The sequence below is a fragment of the Cnephaeus nilssonii genome, assembly GCF_951640355.1.
Source record: "Cnephaeus nilssonii genome assembly, contig: SUPER_24_unloc_1, whole genome shotgun sequence".
Taxonomy (NCBI): Eukaryota; Metazoa; Chordata; class Mammalia; order Chiroptera; family Vespertilionidae; genus Cnephaeus; species Cnephaeus nilssonii.
In genome coordinates this window covers 250232-266927 of record NW_027645571.1, presented here as the reverse complement: position 1 = coordinate 266927, position 16696 = coordinate 250232, and the positions used below count along the sequence as shown (strand labels likewise).

General features: G+C 50.7%; 1 protein-coding gene and 1 pseudogene across 2 annotated transcripts; both read right to left on the bottom strand.

The window, feature by feature from the left end:
- Window positions 1-209: 209 nt before the first annotated feature.
- On the bottom strand, window positions 210-10859 carry NIPA2 (NIPA magnesium transporter 2). Its single transcript, XM_079800865.1, has 6 exons — window positions 10633-10859; window positions 7496-7721; window positions 6111-6167; window positions 4963-5053; window positions 3735-3895; window positions 210-1430 (listed from the first exon to the last, which is right to left on the bottom strand). Exons 2-6 carry the CDS (start codon window positions 7632-7634, stop codon window positions 799-801), a joined length of 1080 nt encoding a protein of 359 aa, XP_079656991.1. The 5' UTR covers window positions 7635-7721; window positions 10633-10859; the 3' UTR covers window positions 210-798.
- Window positions 10860-14442: 3583 nt separating this feature from the next.
- On the bottom strand, window positions 14443-16482 carry LOC307095103 (TERF1-interacting nuclear factor 2-like; annotated as a pseudogene). Its single transcript, XR_013815236.1, has 6 exons — window positions 16130-16482; window positions 15870-15977; window positions 15688-15789; window positions 15500-15607; window positions 15318-15414; window positions 14443-15101 (listed from the first exon to the last, which is right to left on the bottom strand). The product of XR_013815236.1 is annotated as a TERF1-interacting nuclear factor 2-like (transcript).
- Window positions 16483-16696: the final 214 nt, after the last annotated feature.

Below are 16696 nucleotides of genomic sequence, written 5' to 3'. Positions count from 1 at the left end.
GTGGCCTGGCTTCTCACCAGGAAAGGTGCCATCCAGGAAGGCCCTCTCTGTGCAGCGACAAGTCATGGGGAGAAGTGCTCTGTGGGGTGACCTACTACTCTGTGTTGTGTCAACGAGTTGTCATCAGTAACTCAGAGGATTCTTTTCTTAATTTCAGAATTAATTCCTCAGACAGGAGTCACTTTGTAGGTAAATCCAAGAATAATATCTTTGTTCTTTATTTATTTTTTTAAAATGTTTTTATTGATTTCTGAGAGGGAGAGGGAGAGATAGAAACATCAATGATGAAAGCAAATCACGAATCGGCTGCCTCCTGCATACCCCCTGACCGGGGATTGAACCTGCAACCTAGGCATGTGCCCTGACCGGGAATCGAACCGGTGACCCACACCAGCCGGGCTTTGTTCTTTTTTAAAAATAAAAATGACCTAAGACGGGCAGGGACTGATGAAAGTGGGGATAACAAATGTATACGCGTCGGACTTTCATCCCCAATGAAAAAAATAAAGCATTTTTACAGACTTAAACTATCATTAGTGCACTTAGATTTTGGTGAAAGAAAAATTTTAACACCGCTACAACAATACAATGTTAACAAAAATTGGCAGGTACTGAGGTTATTTTAGTGAGCTACCATCATTTAAATATAAGAAAAGTAATTTCTTGGTCCAAATTAGTGAAACCTTAAAAAAGATTGTCTCTAGAGAACATTATTTGAGAACACTGTTTTTTTCCGACACATTCTGACTCTCAAGTTCACTTTATAACAACAATTATCAGCTTTTGATTCTTTCTTTCTTAAAAAGCTGTCAGATTTCCATTTCTTCGGGAGACATTCTCCCCAGTGTGCTGTTCAATCCCACAGGTTAAACTTTCTTCGTTATTAAGAACTTCATACATATTGGTGAGATTGCCATTCATCGCTTTTTCATCTTTTCGGAAAGACACGGGAAGGCTTGCAAGACTAAAGCTGACGTCTTTAAAGGCGTGCAACAAGAATATCCCCACAATGATGGTGCAGAAGCCACTCAAGGTGCCGATGACGTCGTCCACAGGCATGTCCTGCCACTCCTTAAAGAGAATGGCCGAGCAGGTCAGCACGGAGGTGGTGAAGAAGACGTAGTAGATGGGGGTGACGAGGGAGGTGTTGAATATGTCCAGAGCCCTGTTCAGGTAGTTGATCTGCGTGCTCACACAGACGAGGAGGCTCAGCAGCAGGGCCCAGGCCAGGGGGTGCTGCAGCACAGGCTGGCCAGCAAACAGCTCCTTGATCGCTATGCCCAGGCCCTTCACACAGGAGACCGAAAACGCTCCGATCACAGAGCAGATGGTGATATACACGAGAATGTTCGTCTGTCCATGGCGGGGTCCCACCACGAAGATGAGTATCAGGGACACAATGACCACAAGTGTTGCGAAGACCACAAAACCTGGAGAAGGCAAAGACAAGTTATGTTTATGTCTTTACTAATTTTTGTTTTTTAGAGAGAAAGGGAGAGGGATAGAAACATCAAGGAGAGAGAAACGTCAGCAATCGGCTGCCTCTTGCACACCCCCTACTGGGGATTGAGCCCACAACCCAGGCATGTGCCCGGACCAGGAATTGAACCAGTGACTTCCTGGTTCATAGGTCGACACTCAACTGCTGAGGCACACCGGCCGGGCAACACAAGTTATATTTAGTCAAATGTTTAAACACTAAAAGGAAACTGAGAAGCCAAAACAAAATATTAACTCAATAGGAAGGCGAGGGGTGGCCCTACAATAAAAACATCTTCTGCCCTAGCTGGTTTGGCTCAGTGGAGCACGTTGGCCTGTGATCGGAAAGGTCCCGGGGTTGATTCTGGTCAAGGACACGTGCCTGGGTTGCGGGCTCGATCCCCAACAGGGGGCGTGCAGGAGGCAGCCGATCCATGATTCTCTCTCATCATTGATGTTTCTCTCTCTTGCTCCCTCTCCCTTCCTCTCTGAAACCGATAAAAATACATTTTAAAACAAATAAACAAAATACCAGCTTCTGCTGCTGCCCCAGCAACAGCACTCATCACACTCCAGTCAGAAGATGAAACAGATTCCGCCAACTCTGACCTGAGTGCACCTTCACCACAGCCTTCCCGGCTCAGTTCCTTCCAGGCCTCTCTCACCCACGTCAGCCTGATTTCAGTTCCTTTGTCGGGCTTTGCAGACCTTCACCATCTCATCCCGCCTTCACTCTCGAGCCTGACTTCCCCCTCTGCTGTAAATACCCTCTGCTCCAGTCAGACCTGCTCCTACCCCACAGCTCACACACTCCTGCCCCCTGGACTTCTTTCAAGGTCTGATTTTAAATCTTCCTTTTAAAGAATGGTTATCTAGTTGTTTATTTTCTTTTAGCACCAGAACCTCTCCTTATTCCCTCCCCATTAGGCAACATTAATTTTTTTTGTTTGTGTGGCTCTTGCAAAATAAATATTTTTGTGTGCTACAAAGACAAAACAAAACAGACCGCCAACTACCCAGCACAATGGATAAAAACTGACCCACATGTAGGCAAATTTCAGACAGTGAGCGCCAAGAGGATACCTTAACAGGTTCCCCAAGTCAAATGACTGATTACATATAAAACAAAGATAAAGGATCAACTGTGTCTGGCTGGTCGGCAAGCAAGTGAGGAGACAAGGTAGACGAGAGACATCTGGATATGAGCGCGGATTCAAAAAGGCCCTCTCTTCTGTGCCTCTGCGCCTCCTGCAAAAGTGGCTTTACCAGAAGGAGGGGCAAACCCACGATTCAGGGAACAAGAGGTCCAGGGAAAAGCAGGAGTGACAGGGACCCCGGATGCTGATGAAGGAAACCAGGGTGACCCCCAGACAGCATTGAGTGTGAGGCCAGCAGGCTCTGGGAGAGGTTCCCAAGAGCTGAAACAGCAAGAACTCAGTGTCTGAGATTACCAACAGAGAATCAGACCCCTGAGTGAGCATTCCCGGATGGATGGACTCATTTTCACAGAAAACTAAGCAGACGAGATCACTATCTGCTCAGGGAAAACTCAAAACAAGAAAGGAAAAGTCACGCCAGAGGGACTGGTTGCCAGAGGGGAGGGTGAAGGGAAGCGGTAAGTCTGCGAGTGACGGTTACTCAACTCAGTGTGGCCACCACACCCTAAGGCATGTATGTGCATGTTAGATCACGCTACCGTGCACACAAAACTAACCTAATGTTGTATACAGACTCCACTTAAATATGAAAACCAAGAAAAAGTAATCGATAAGTTGTATGTCTAAGCTGAGGATAAAAATTATGTACTGATAATGTAAACACATCACTTAAGGAAAACCAGATAGATACAAGTAAGAGATGTCAGAGATAATGCCTGCAGCCGAGGAAGTAACCAGCCATGCAGAACAATCTGCCTCTTTGTATACACGTAACTTTTCCTTTAAGTCCTCACCCGAGTATATTTTTTCCATTGATTTATTTAGAGTGGAAGGGAGGGTGGAGGGGAGAGAAAGAGACACTGATGTGAGAGACGCATCAATTGGTTGCTTCCCACAGGCGCCCTGACCCGGGCCAAAGACTGAACCTGCAACTCAGGTATGTGCTCTCGACCGGGAATTAAACCCTCAACCCCTCAATGTGCGGGCCGACGCTCTAACCATTGAACCACCAGCCACGGCTTAAAGTTAGGATTAAAATTTAAAAAATAAAGAGTGAAAAGGCAGTAAGACTAATGAAGCTTTTAGTTTTTTTCTGACCTGGATCCCCGAGCTTGTGTGACATCTCGTTTAAAGTCTCGATCTCCTCTTCCTTTGGCGCGTGAATGACCATCACTGTGGAGCCCAGAATGCTCAGCAAGCACCCAATCTTCCCGTGAAGGTTCAGCCTTTCATTGAGGAAGTATGAAGAAAGAATGGCACTAAAAGGGGGGAGCGGGGGAAGGTGGCTAAGATTAGAATAATGGGCTACTTTTCTCATTTTTAAACATCAACACAATTCTGATTTCGAATAACGGAACTCGAACTGAAACACGGTAAGTTTATAAAGATTCTGGCTTTCGGTTAAGGTATAGAAAATGTCTCCAACCATAAAATGGAAGTTTCTAGGGAAACACCTGCTTCACCACACACTACACCGGTACAGCAACCATTTTAGGCTGCTGTCGGAAATCAATATGAAACTTACAATAAATGGAGCCAGGTAAGAATTTATATCCTACTCAAGAATCTATGTTCAAGCCAATGCTTAATATTTACTCAGCTTTAATCTGTCCTTCCTCATGGAAGCAGCCTTCTTAGATGTTCATTGAATTCTATATGATTTGCCTGTTGTCAAGTTTAAATACTTTATAGCTAGTTTTATCCAAATACAATATAAATGTATAAACATAATAATGGCAACATATACACAAAAATAAGGGTCAAAGACATACACCCTATCTTCATATACAGTATATGCACATACACGCGCACACACACACAAATCTTGTGGGTGGTGGGGGAGAAGGATACAAATCCCTGTCAATCAACTTTGGGAACAGTAGCCAGAATCCAGGCTTCCTCCTTACACATGTGGGGTCAGCTGTTCGACGAGTCTGGGACTGCTCCTTCCAGGCAAGCACCCGGCCAGTCTCAGAGGCACTTTTCCTGCCCCATCAATGACCATCTATCATTGGTATAGAAACCTACTCACCCACCACGTGCACATGGGTCAGATGATAACCGTAGTGACAAGTGCAGCTTGGAATTTTAACAAGTTCAAATCAGAGTCAAACTAGTGCTGGCTCTGAACACACAGAGACAAAGCATGAAAGCATTTTGCCCCACAAATGGACACCTTGCCTATCCACAGAAGATAACCTTTTAAAGCAAATTACGACAGCCATTTAGCAGTTCTCAAGGGTTACGTGTAAATCACACGGACGCTACTGAGTACATCCCGGTCTAACACACTGACTGCTATTCTCCCGTGCAGCAGTGTCCTTACCTGACTAGGACGCTGAGCGCTCCCAGCGGAGTCACGAGGGTGGCCGGGGCAAAGGCGTACGCGGCAAAGTTGGCCACCTCACCGGCTCCCACTTGGAGATGGACAACAAAAGAAAACTCTCAGACAGGAGCACAGCTACTCACCATGGAGAACCTGCATTCACTTACACACACCTGCATACACTAAGCGTGAAGTGACAGTGCTTCTCACGTCGTTCCCACTGGCTCTTACCACTTACCTGGGCTGCAAGCTGGATCCCTGGCCCAGCTGGGGTGTGTGAGGGAGGCAACCAATCAATGTCTCTCTCTCATAGCGATGTTTCTCTCTCTCTCACTCCTCCCTCCTACTCTCTCTAAAGAAAAATTGGAAAACTATCCTTGGGTGAGGATTAACAAAAAATAAAAAATAAAATAAAACAAAACCAATAAAAACATATCCTTGGCCGAGTCTTACAAAATCTTTTGGAGCGAGGAGTCCCGCACTGTGAGAGGGTGCAGGCTGGGCTGAGGGACACCCACCCAGTGCAAGAATTTCGTGCACCGGGCCTCTAGTATAAATATGTATGGGTATATTTTTAAACATATTTTTATTGATCTCAGAGAGGAAGGGAAAGGGAGAGAGAGATAGAAACATCAATGATAAGAGACATTGATCTGCTGCCTCCAGCTTGTCCCACACTAGGGATCGAGCCTGCAACCCGGCATATTCCCTTGATTGGAATCAAACCCGCCACCCTTCAGTCTGCAAGTTGAGATGCTCTATCCACTGAGCAAAACCAGCTAGGGCTAAATATATATTTTAAGTGACTTTAACCCTTTGCACTCGCTTTTTTCTCGATTCCTTTATTCTACTCGGGATTTAATTTTTTAAATACCCCAGACTTTACAAAGCGCGACAGTAGAATAAAAAACTGGAGTATCTTTTCATACAAACTTATTTATTTGGATTTTTTTTGTATTTCAAATTATTGATACATTCAAAGAGTATAAAAAGAGCTGCTACAGATGCTAACCATGTCGAGTCACACTCGACATCCGAGTGCAAAAGGTTAAAGTTTTAAAATTTGCTAGTAATATGAAACTGTAACTGTATCTGCAAACATTCAGTATACAACGACAACATTTCCTTGAAACAGTCTCCATACATACTTGAGAGCAGTCCAGCCCACCACAGCCACTCTTTAAGATACGCATGGCCACCTTGACCTGTGGATGAAACGACGTTTTACTTCCTTGGGAAATTATCAGATGTCCACAAACTTATGACAACTATCAGTAACGACAGACTTTAAAATCTCATGTTAATTACTACGGCTTTGAATAAAGGTTCCATCGTCTATAAAGGGATATCTTAGATAACATATTTAAGATTATACAAGAAAAGAGGATGTGAGGGTCATCAATATATTAAAAATGTTTAGGTTTGTTGAGTGAAGGGATTAAATCAATCTTATACTTCCTTGTCTTCACGCAGCTTTAGTAAACAAAATGAGCCAGTAAGAAGTAGCCCAACTTCTAAAGGGTTAGTCTGCCAGCAGACCAGTCATTTAGGAATGGTCACCCCACATCTGAGCGGTGACCTTGGAGAAAGGAGGTCCCTTACTGCCCAGACGTGAAAAGGCCGAGCGCGGCTCAGTCTGGGCTGCTGCTGCGCTCCTCCTGCCTTTTCACCCAACTTTCATCCCAACCAAAGCAACACGATCAGCAAGTGGCAGGTAAGCCACCGCCATCAGGAAACGTGCAAACGAGGCACCGACAGTGTCTCCCCGGGGCGAGTGCCCGCCTGGGTCTGACCAGGAGTGAGGGGCAACCTGCTCAAGCAGCACAGGCCAGTCTGTCTCCTCTGCCCACGGAACTGCAGCAGAGACTCAGTGTCAGCTGCCTGCTCAGGGCTAGCCATGGCGATGGCACAGGAAACGGGGAGGTGGTATTTTCCTGCCAAAGGAGGTCACCGGAGGTCAGAACCGGATTTAGAGCTGCCTCGGAGGCTGAAGGCAGAACGTGACCAGATGTCACACAACCCTGGCAACTGTCACGAGTGCCCAGGCCAGAGTGGGGTCCTGCCACACCAGGGTCCCCCAGGGTCTCCTGTCAGCAGGAACTGGGGAGACACCCGCCCCCACCCTTCAGAAGTTCACTGACGGAGGACTCTTCAACCCAGGGAAGCCCACTCATCAGGAACAAAGCCCAAGGTAAAAACCCAGTTTCTCCTGTCACAGAGGAAGCCCCGCCTTCGAAGGACTCTCCGGTTCAGACCCCACCTGCTCTGCAGACACCACAAGGGTTAGAGAAAGGGCCAAGTGCCCAGTGGCCACTGGTCCCCAGTTTGGTAATAACCGCAGGAGTACTTTACTCTTCTTGACATTTTCTCGCTTATTTTCCTGTTTAGAAGCTGGTTTGATTCTCCATAAACATTTACAGCTCTTGCAGCTGCCGGTGTTGACCACACTCACGAGGGAGGAAGAGGCGGGCTCTGCAGGCCCAGCCTGAGCACACCCCCGGGCGCCCGGCAGAGGCCCCGGGGCAGGACCTACCTGCTCTCATGGAGCCTTTGCGGGCCAGTCGCAGAAGGCCTTTCTTCTTCAGAATGAAGCTCCCTCCGATGAAGATGCTGGAGCTCATGGCCAGCCCCAGACCGATGCAGAAGTCATACTTTCCTCGCCCCGGGCTCATCTCGTTTGCTGTGGAAGAGGTGTCGGGAGTCACATGGATCACAGGACTGCGATGCTGGTGCTGCAGGCGAGGATGCGGTTTTCAAACCTGCAGGAGGCCAAACGAGATCCTCATGGGATGATCAGGACAGCACATGCCCAACCCACACGGAGCCCACTTCCCTCTCACAGAGGACACCCTGTTGTTCACCACGATCAAAGCAATGCGCTCGGTGCTGAGACGATGGCACCGTAAAATAAAGCCACTAGAGGCCGATGCATGACGTTCGTAGGCCCTCCTTCCTCCCCGCTGCCCGCACCGGCTTCCCTCTGGCAACCAGGACCCAGGCTTCCCTCCAGCTGCCAAACTCATGGGACCAGAGAACAAAGTGGGGGTACCAGTAGGGGACTAGGGGGTGGTGGGATGGGCGAAGGGGCCAAAGTTACAAACTCCCAGTTATAAGTCAGTCCTGGGGGTGTGATGTACAGCATGGGGACTATATTTAACAATGCTGTCCTGTACATTAGTAAGTGGCTAAGAGAGTGGACCTTAAAAAATATCTACATTGATTTTATAAACTCTGGTTTCATATTTTTAAAATGTTTCCAATCTTAACTGACTGTCCACAGTGACAAAACTAAGCTTCCAAGAAAAAAAAAATTCTACAAAATAAAAGTCAGGCATAAATACACAACTAGTTCATAAACACATTTACTAATTTCACAAACGTGTCCTTTGGGATAGTCTATATAAACAAACTCAAAAATTTCTCACCCCTACATTTTCTTCTCAGAAACCCACATGGATATCAGCTTATAGTAATTTCTCATCTGGTCTATGTGGGTGGGGGGTTGGGTGTGGGGAGAAGGCAGAGCTGACATTATTTTGTGATGAGGATTGCGACTTGAGCAGACAGGCGTTTTTATTCTGAGGATCAGCTACGGGGGGCAGGTTTAAAGACAGCGCAACAAAAATACTTGCTAAGTTCCACTTCAACCAGGTTCCTAAGCCAGAGATGACCTGCCCATCATTCCGCTCAGGACTGGGGTGAAGGCCCCTATCCCCATACCCACCGCACCCGCAGCCGTCCCTGTGGTTCATGTGGCAAACGCTATGCTGAGAAGTCAAGCTTCTGTGAAGGGCACCGGGGAGCTGGCTTGGAGGTTTGTACCTTAAGGATGTGGACTAGGAGGCCCAGTGAAGTAGGTGGTAACACTGAGCCAAGTTGGACAGAGACGGAAAACAGCGCTGAGAGAGAAGCAAGCGCAAAGGCACTGGGCCCTGGGCAGGCAGGCAGCTCCATATAAAAGGAAGGCCATGGAGCCCGGGCGGTTGCTCAGTGGTTAGAGCACCCTCCTGCACACGGAGGGGTCTCAGGTTCGGTTCCCAGTCAAGGCCACGAACCTGGGCGGCAGGCTTGAACCCGGCACCCTCCCTCTCTCTCTCAGCCCCTTCCACTCCTTCTAAAAACCAATGGGAACAATATCCTCGGGGAGGGTTAACAAACAAATAAGAAGAGGGCCACTGTGGCCGACACTGACTGAGTGGGCAGGGACCCACAGCTGGGAACTCTTGTGCAATACACGTACCCTAAAAACGCCTGCCATTCTCTTACCTCGTGGCTTCTGCCGAATAGCAAGAGCCACCGTGACTGAACACCTTCGGGGGCACTGTTCCCTGGACCGATACACATTATTTCCATTCGATAATGAGAAGATAATATCATTACCCCTCACCTTACCGCCAAAGAAACCAGCCCTCCCAGAGGTGAAGGCGCATGCAGAGGACCCCAAAGAAAGCCCACAGCCCCACTCGGACCCCACGTGTCAACGAGACTCCACTTCCACGCCGCCCGCGCCAGGGGACACTGCAGAGTTCTCCGTCCACACGTCAGCTCCGTGTCCACAGTTCTGAGTTGTCCAACCTCTCATCTGGCTAATTGTTTTTAAAAGGAGCACTTGTCAACACTGCAGAGCCTACCCTAAGTCTCCAACCCTAACTGGGCAAGGTTCGCTATAAATTAAGGTTTTAACTCACGTACAGGTTTACTATGCTCTCTCTTATGAAAAGATTTTAAAAAAAAGGCCGAAGCGGTAGAGACGACTCCGCTCTCATTGCCTAGCAAGTAATACATACCCTTTATTGCCATTTGAACTTTTAAACCCTGGCAGACTGGCTCCGGCCAGGAAAGAAGAAAACACGGAACTAGGAAAAAAAGTCTGACCAGTTCCTAAGGGTAAAAAATCTGGTTCCTCGGGTGGGGTAAGGGGGAAGAGATCAACCAAAGGACTTGTATGCATGCATATAAGCCTAACCAGTGGACACAGACAACAGGGAAGGTGAGGGCATGAGTGGAGGTTTTTCTTTGGGGGGGGGGGGGTAATGGGGGAATAAGGAAACATATGTAATACCTAAATCAATAAAGAAATTTAAAAAAATCTGGTTCCTCGCCTCCACGAAACAAACCTTTAGTCTCTCATTTTTCCTCTTACTCCTAAAAAAAAGGACTACCTGGGCACATGGCATGTAGAGGATTTCGAGAAACAGAAGTAAAAGCAGCTTTGTATTAGTCGAACTGGAAAAGCGAGTGAAGAGGCTAAACAAACACAAGACTCTGCGTCTCTCGAGTTCCGTGCGGAGCGGGAAAGGGGATGCGGTGACTTTATAACCAACTTCGGCGATTCCGACAGCCTCGTCGCAAACGCGTCAGCCGACGACTCCGGCTGTGTCTCGGCAGCAGCGAGAACCCCCGCCACCGCTCCCCGCCCAAGGCGACTCCTTGAGGGACCGGAGGGACGCGCGCCCACGCCAGGTGTCCGTGCCCCTCCCGGCGCCCCGTCCCGGGGAGATTCCTCGAGGCCGGGTGCGAGGAAACACCCGCTTCCACCCAGAACAGGCCGGCGCGGCGTCCCAGGGCAGGCAGGAGCCACGGAGTGCCCGCCCGCCCCGTCTCCGAGTGGCGGCCTCACCCCGTGGGCAGGCCGACGGCGCGGCTTCCCCTCGGGTCACCGCCGCTCACCTCACTCAGGCCGAGGGGGCCGACCTCCCCTGCGCTCGCGCGGCCAGCGCCTCCGTCGCCGTCCAGTGGGAGGTGCAAGCATCCGGGGCTGCAGCCGGGCGCGCCGTCTCCTCCATGGGGAGTCCCGAGGGCAAGGAGCCCGGGACAAACTCCAGTCCCGGCAACCGCCCGCTCGTACCAGGGACCGCGCCAAGCGGAAGCGCAGAACCTGGGCGCGGCCGAATGACGCAGGGGGCGGCACGCGCAGACTCAGTGCAGCCCGGCGAAGGCCCCCCCCCACCCGCGGGCTGTCGTGTCGACTTCCGGTTTCTTTACCAGGCCCTGATTAGCGGGCTTGGTGGGAATGGGCGGGCCGAGGGGACAAGTACGGGAAGCAATATTTTGTAAGATGACGTTCGCCTACCAAGTGATCAAAATCTAAGTACTGTGTGTCGCTTACAATGTCAACGCCAACGCGCGGTCAGTGTGTGAAACTACACTTTAAGCAGCGACCTTAGGGATCCCTTACGGAAGCCGTCACTCAGCGGGCCAGGGGCGGGGCTATAGCGGGACCCGGAAGAAAGAGTATTTGGGAACGCGGAGAGGCGGGACCAAGTTCTCGGGCGTGGCTATACTGGAGTCCAGATATCTGAGGTGCCGGACAACGCTGATAGGCTGGACCAGGACTGTGGGTGGGACCTCGTGCTGGAGGCGGGATTAGGTCAGAGCCCGGATGTCCGGGGTTGTTCGTCAGCGCCTATTGGCTGGACCAAATGGGTGTCGAAGAATGAGGATAGGCTATACCAGCGTAATGGGCGGGACCAAGTGTAGGAGGTGGGACTAGATCAGGACCAGGATATTCGGTGGTGGATGAAAACGCGGATAGGCTGTATAAGAGATTTGGGCGAGACCAAGTGCTGGAGGCGGGACTAGATCAGAGCCCGGATATCCGTGGTAGTCGGACAGCGTCGATAGGCTGGAAATGTCGATTGGGCGGGACCAACTGCGTGTCGGACAATGCGGATAGGCTGGACCAGGGCTATAGGCGGGATCAAGTGGTACGGGGCGGAACTAGACCTGATCCCGGATATTTGGGGGTGGCAGGCAACGCCGATAGGCTGGAAGAGTGAATGGGTGGGGGGGGGGGGGAATGTGTTTGTGTGTCCGACAACGCAGAGAGGCTGGACCAGGGCCGTGGGCGGGACCAAGTGCTGGAGCCGGGAATAGACCAGATCCTAGAGATTCGGGGAGTGGCAGACAACAGGGATAGGCTGGACCAGGGCCGTGGGCGGGACCAAGTGCTACGGGGCGGAACTAGACCTGATCCCGGATATTTGGGGGTGGCAGGCAACAGGATAGGCTGGACCAGGGCTGTGGGCGGGGCGTGTTTGGGAAAGCAGGAGGGCTGGACCAATTGCTGGGGGGCGGGGGGCCCTAGTCAGTTGGGGAACAGAGGTGAGGCCAAGTGCTTGGGGCTGGGTGGGGCTCAGGTTAGGGCTCTTTTGGTAGGAATCCGGGAATAATTGCAGGTTTGTTTTTACGTTCTGCATAAAATTTATAGCAGACTATTACCATAAAGCTGTGATTCTCAAAGGTGAGAGTGTGCACAAGTATTTCCTTAGTTCGTGTTAAAATTCAGTAAATTTACTGTGAAACCCCAGAATCTGAGCTTTAACAGGCACACACGCACACCCTACCCCACCACCAACACCACAAACAACAAAACAAACAAAAAACGTTAAACCAGTGATCCCTGGTCCTGGTCGGGGCAAATGGCAGGAGGCAACCAGTCAATGTGTCTCTCTCACATCCATATTTCTCTTTCTTTCTCCCCCTCCCATCCACTCTCTCTATAAATTATGGGAAAAATACCCTCAGGTGAGAATTAACAAAACAAACAAGCAAAACATAAAACAAAAAATAACACAATATCTAGCTAATATATGTGTCAGTGCCATTTTTCGCCAGACACTGGTGTTTGTATGTATGGAGATAAATATAGATACCAATAAAGATGTTTATATGTGTACTAGAGGCTCAGTGCATGAAATTTGTCCACAGGTAGGGTCCCTAGGCCTGACCGGCGATCAGGGCCCATCTGTGGGGCAACTCGCAGGGCATTTAGGGCCCCCACTCGCACCCACCTTGGCCTGGTGCCGCCCGCTCACCTGTTCCACCATCCCACCAGTCCTGCTCTCATCGAGCAAGGCCCATCGGGCTGGCAGTGCCTACACTGCTGCCCACTGCCAGTGCCTTGTCGCTGATGCCCACCATGTTCTTCGCTGCCCCCTGGTGGTCATTGCACATCTAACTCCAGGTCGGTCTAACTCCTGCCAGTGGGGACAATTTGCATGTTAGCCTTTTATTTTATAGGATGATATAGGATATACTCATGTATCAGTGCCTAGTTAAAAACTTCTAGTTACATATGCACGGTTTATTTCAAATAATACCCCAGAATAAAACATGTATAACATATATATGATGTCCTTCAAGTAAGTTACTGATTATAGTGTACATGTCTACAGATCTGTAGACTTACTACCCTATAACTCAGGACTGTGCTCAGCCAATTCCTGTGCAAACATGATCCTCTGCTGTCCTCCTGGGGCCGTTCAAGAAATAACATGAGAGCCACTAAGTCTCTGTCCCCAGTGCTGAGCTCCCGGGCGGAAATCCCCGGCTCCGCTTCCAACCAGGGGGAGCCAAGTCCGCCTGGAGGACACGTGCTTGCACATCTCATTGTCCCTGATGGAGGGACTTCCCTCCCGCCCAGGATCTCAGGACGTTCACGGGCACTGACCCCACAGCTGCCCCTCTGGAGGTTGTGGAGGAAAGGGGGGGTCCTGTCACCACCTCCCAGCTCACCTGCTCCTCTGGGAAAAGGTCTCCCCCTACTTGGCATGTCCCCTGAGGCACATGGTCGCCCTCTACTACCCGGGCTTTTCAGGAAAAGTGGAGATTGCACTGACCCAGTGGAGTCAAGGACAGGGAGTACTTCTCCCATGAAGCATCTCCATTCAAGTGCTACCACCCCACCCGCCCGCCTCCCGATGACCTGGCAGTATGAAAATTTACAGAGTATAGATTCTGGCATCAGGACATATAGATATTTTCAGAATAGCAAAAGGAAATTTCTCGACCAGGTTCTCAGCCATGGTAATTTTTCTGATACACCTGAACACTTTCCAAGGGAAGTAAAGGGCAAAGGGATTCTTTTAACCCTGGAGAGTCCAGTCATGTTTCTAGGGAATGACTTACACTGACCTTATAGCAGCCTTCATCCCCCTCCCTCATACCAACACAGTGTTTTAACAAACCCAAAGTTTAATGATCAAGCATCACAAAGTAATTTGGGGCCATAGAGTCAAGCAGCCCAAGGGTGGGCTTCCACTTTGGCCTGTAGAAGTGAGGAGGAAGGAGACAGGCAAGATGAGATGGCATTTTGGTCCTATCAGAGGGTCTATATGGTCATGGGAAGGGGCAGACACAGCACTGGGACTATAAGAGGGGAGGTATTCACAGAAGGTGGGGGTTAGGGTGTCAAACGTTGTCTTCTCATAGTTTTCCAGAGACTCCTGCCGAGAAGGGAGCAGGGAGATCCTGTCATCTGAAACATCCCAAGCCCTCTATATTCAGGGAGCATGGGTTTCTGTGTTGTTCTGCCCCATCCCGTTCTTTCCCCAGCTTTCTGTTGCTCCCTACTCACCATTCCTCCACTCTGGCCATTTTCTTCCTCATCAGAGTCCAAAACCAAGTCCCCTCTGGTAATGACAGGGCTGCACAGAGATGGAGAACACACTGCAAGAAGGAAACCAGAATCAAAGTACTCTTCTAGATGAACACAGGCCCTCAAGAGTCCCAAGAGAGGAGGCTGTCTGATCCAGTCCTGACTCAGTATACAATCTCAGAGGCTCCATGGAGCAGTCCCAGAAATTCCTGGGGTGGGAACAAGCAAAGAAGATAGGATGAAGGGAAAGAAGGCAAGGAATGTGCTGCTAGTAGGCAGAAGCAACGGTTCCACTCACTCCTTCTGCTCCGAGGCGGACACGTCACCTGGGTTCTCCTTCACAGTCCTTCCGCCCAGGGTCTGGGACGGACTCCTGGACTTCCCAATGGAGGCTGCTTCTGTGCCTCCATCTCCTGCTGGAACTGCTATGCGTGTCCCTTGTTCTTTCCTGTTCTGGGTTGACAGATGACCTGGGTGGGTGAACTCAGATTCTGAAAGGGGAACAGCATGACTGTGGGGGGCTCCGCATGGCCTACCCTCCTGGATGCCCATGGGGCCTGGGTTCTTCACTGGCCCAGAGGGGCCAGATTGAAGTGGTGGGCAGCCAGAGGTTCTGGGTGCTTTCTTGAGGCTGGTCCCTGAGGAAGGGGTGGGGCGGGGCTGGTTTTTGGCGCAGGTTGATGGCGTGCTGGTCTTGGTTGCTGCGGAGGACTGGGCTCCATGGGCTCTGACATGTTCATTGGGTTAGTAACAGAGCACTCTAAAAAGAAAAGAATGTTCCTTATAAAGAGAACAGACAGTAACACATAAACTCAGTCTGGGAAAATCAGGAATTTGGGGGTCTCAAGCCCATGTAATCCTTGGGTTTCTTGGGTCTCAAGCCCATGTAATCCTTCTAATGGGTTGGCTGTCTCAAAAGATCTCAGGCTACATATTCCACCCCCAAATTCCTAATTTTTCCAGATGGTCCTGGTACCTGGAAGTGGCCACCCCATGTCCACACTATATTGGCTCAAAGCAAAGGAAGACGTGACAGACATCCCAGGCTGCATCCAGCTCAGCACATCCTGAAGCTGTGGGCAAGGAGAGAGCATGAAGACCACAGTCCTGGATCCAACCACCCCACTCTCTGCCCTCTGTGCTTTGCCCTAGGAAAACCTGCTGTGTCTGTGGGGTAGGCAGTGCTTTTTCCAGCCGACACAAGTATTCAAAAAACAGCTTTTCCATAGCAGCCAGAAAGGGCTCCCCATACTCTTGTTCAAGTTCCTGCAGACAGAAAAAAAGCTGGTCAGAAAAGGACTAGAAAAGAAAGCCACATCACAGCTTCCAAAATTAGTTAGTCTCACCAGCAACTTCCAATCCAAATCCTCAGGGGCCTCTGCCAGCAGCTTTACCTGCCGGTGAAAGGCTTCCTGTGCCTCTGAGATGATCTTCAGATCCTGCTCTGTCTGTGGAAGGCAAAGAAGGCAGACAAATTAGGGGCACCAAGGATTAACCGTGGGTGGGGACTGTTCCAGGGATTACTCACAGCTTTGGGGTCCCGCACGACAGCAGGTCCAGACACTGGAAAGTGGAGATACAAGGCATTCAGGACTTGGGCCCAACGCCGGCCCTGAAGGATCAGCTCCACCACCACCTGGAAAGGCGGCTGAGCTCAGAATTCCCACTTCGGAGCAGGCTTCCCTTTCGCAGCCGCTCCCACCCCACAAGCGGCTTTTTTCCCCCAGTCTGATCCTTGCACCCCGCCCCTTCCCCTCGGCGCGTTCCCGGTCCCAGTGGCTCTAACACCTTGGCCTTCAGGCCCATACACAGGCGCTCGTGGTGGCGGTAGCGAACCAAGCCAGGAGCAGCAGCGCGCAGGGTCCGCAGAAACTCCAACACTCGCGGGAAATATTCCACGTGGCGTCCGCGCACGACTCTCCAGCAGGCAGCGGCAGCCAAGCGCAGGGCGGCGGGGCCTGCGCCCGGGGGCTCCGCCATGGCAGGCGCGCTCCGCCGCGGGGGCGGGACTTCGGTTGTTTCCTCCGAGAGGCGCTCTGGCCCCGCCCAGGGGCGGGGCTTCCGGTGGACCGCAGAGGCTCGGCGGGGCTTCCGGTGGACCGCAGAGGCTCGGCGGGGCTTCCGGTGGACCGCGGAGGCTCGGGCGCCGTTTGCTTCGCGGTCCTCAGCGCCCTTCTATAGGCCGTCAGGACTTTGTAGGTTTTTTTCCAATTTGGGCCGGAGCCTGGGTGAAGAACCTAGCGGCTCCAATGGTACCAGGACGCTCGCTCTCCCTTAAACGGCGCCGTTGTCTCGAACCCGAGGGCCACCGCGCTTCCGGCCGTGCCACCAGTTTTTCTTGCCCCGGAAAAGGGC

Excerpts from the sequence above, each read along its gene's own strand:
- NIPA2 (XM_079800865.1), bottom strand. The coding sequence starts at position 7,634 with ATGAGCCCGGGGCGAGGAAAGTATGACTTCTGCATCGGTCTGGGGCTG. Across the intron at positions 6,168-7,495 it reads CAAAGGCTCCATGAGAGCAG|GTCAAGGTGGCCATGCGTAT; the intron begins GTAGGTCCTGCC and ends TTTCATCCACAG. Across the intron at positions 5,054-6,110 it reads GTGGGCTGGACTGCTCTCAA|TGGGAGCCGGTGAGGTGGCC; the intron begins GTATGTATGGAG and ends TCCATCTCCAAG.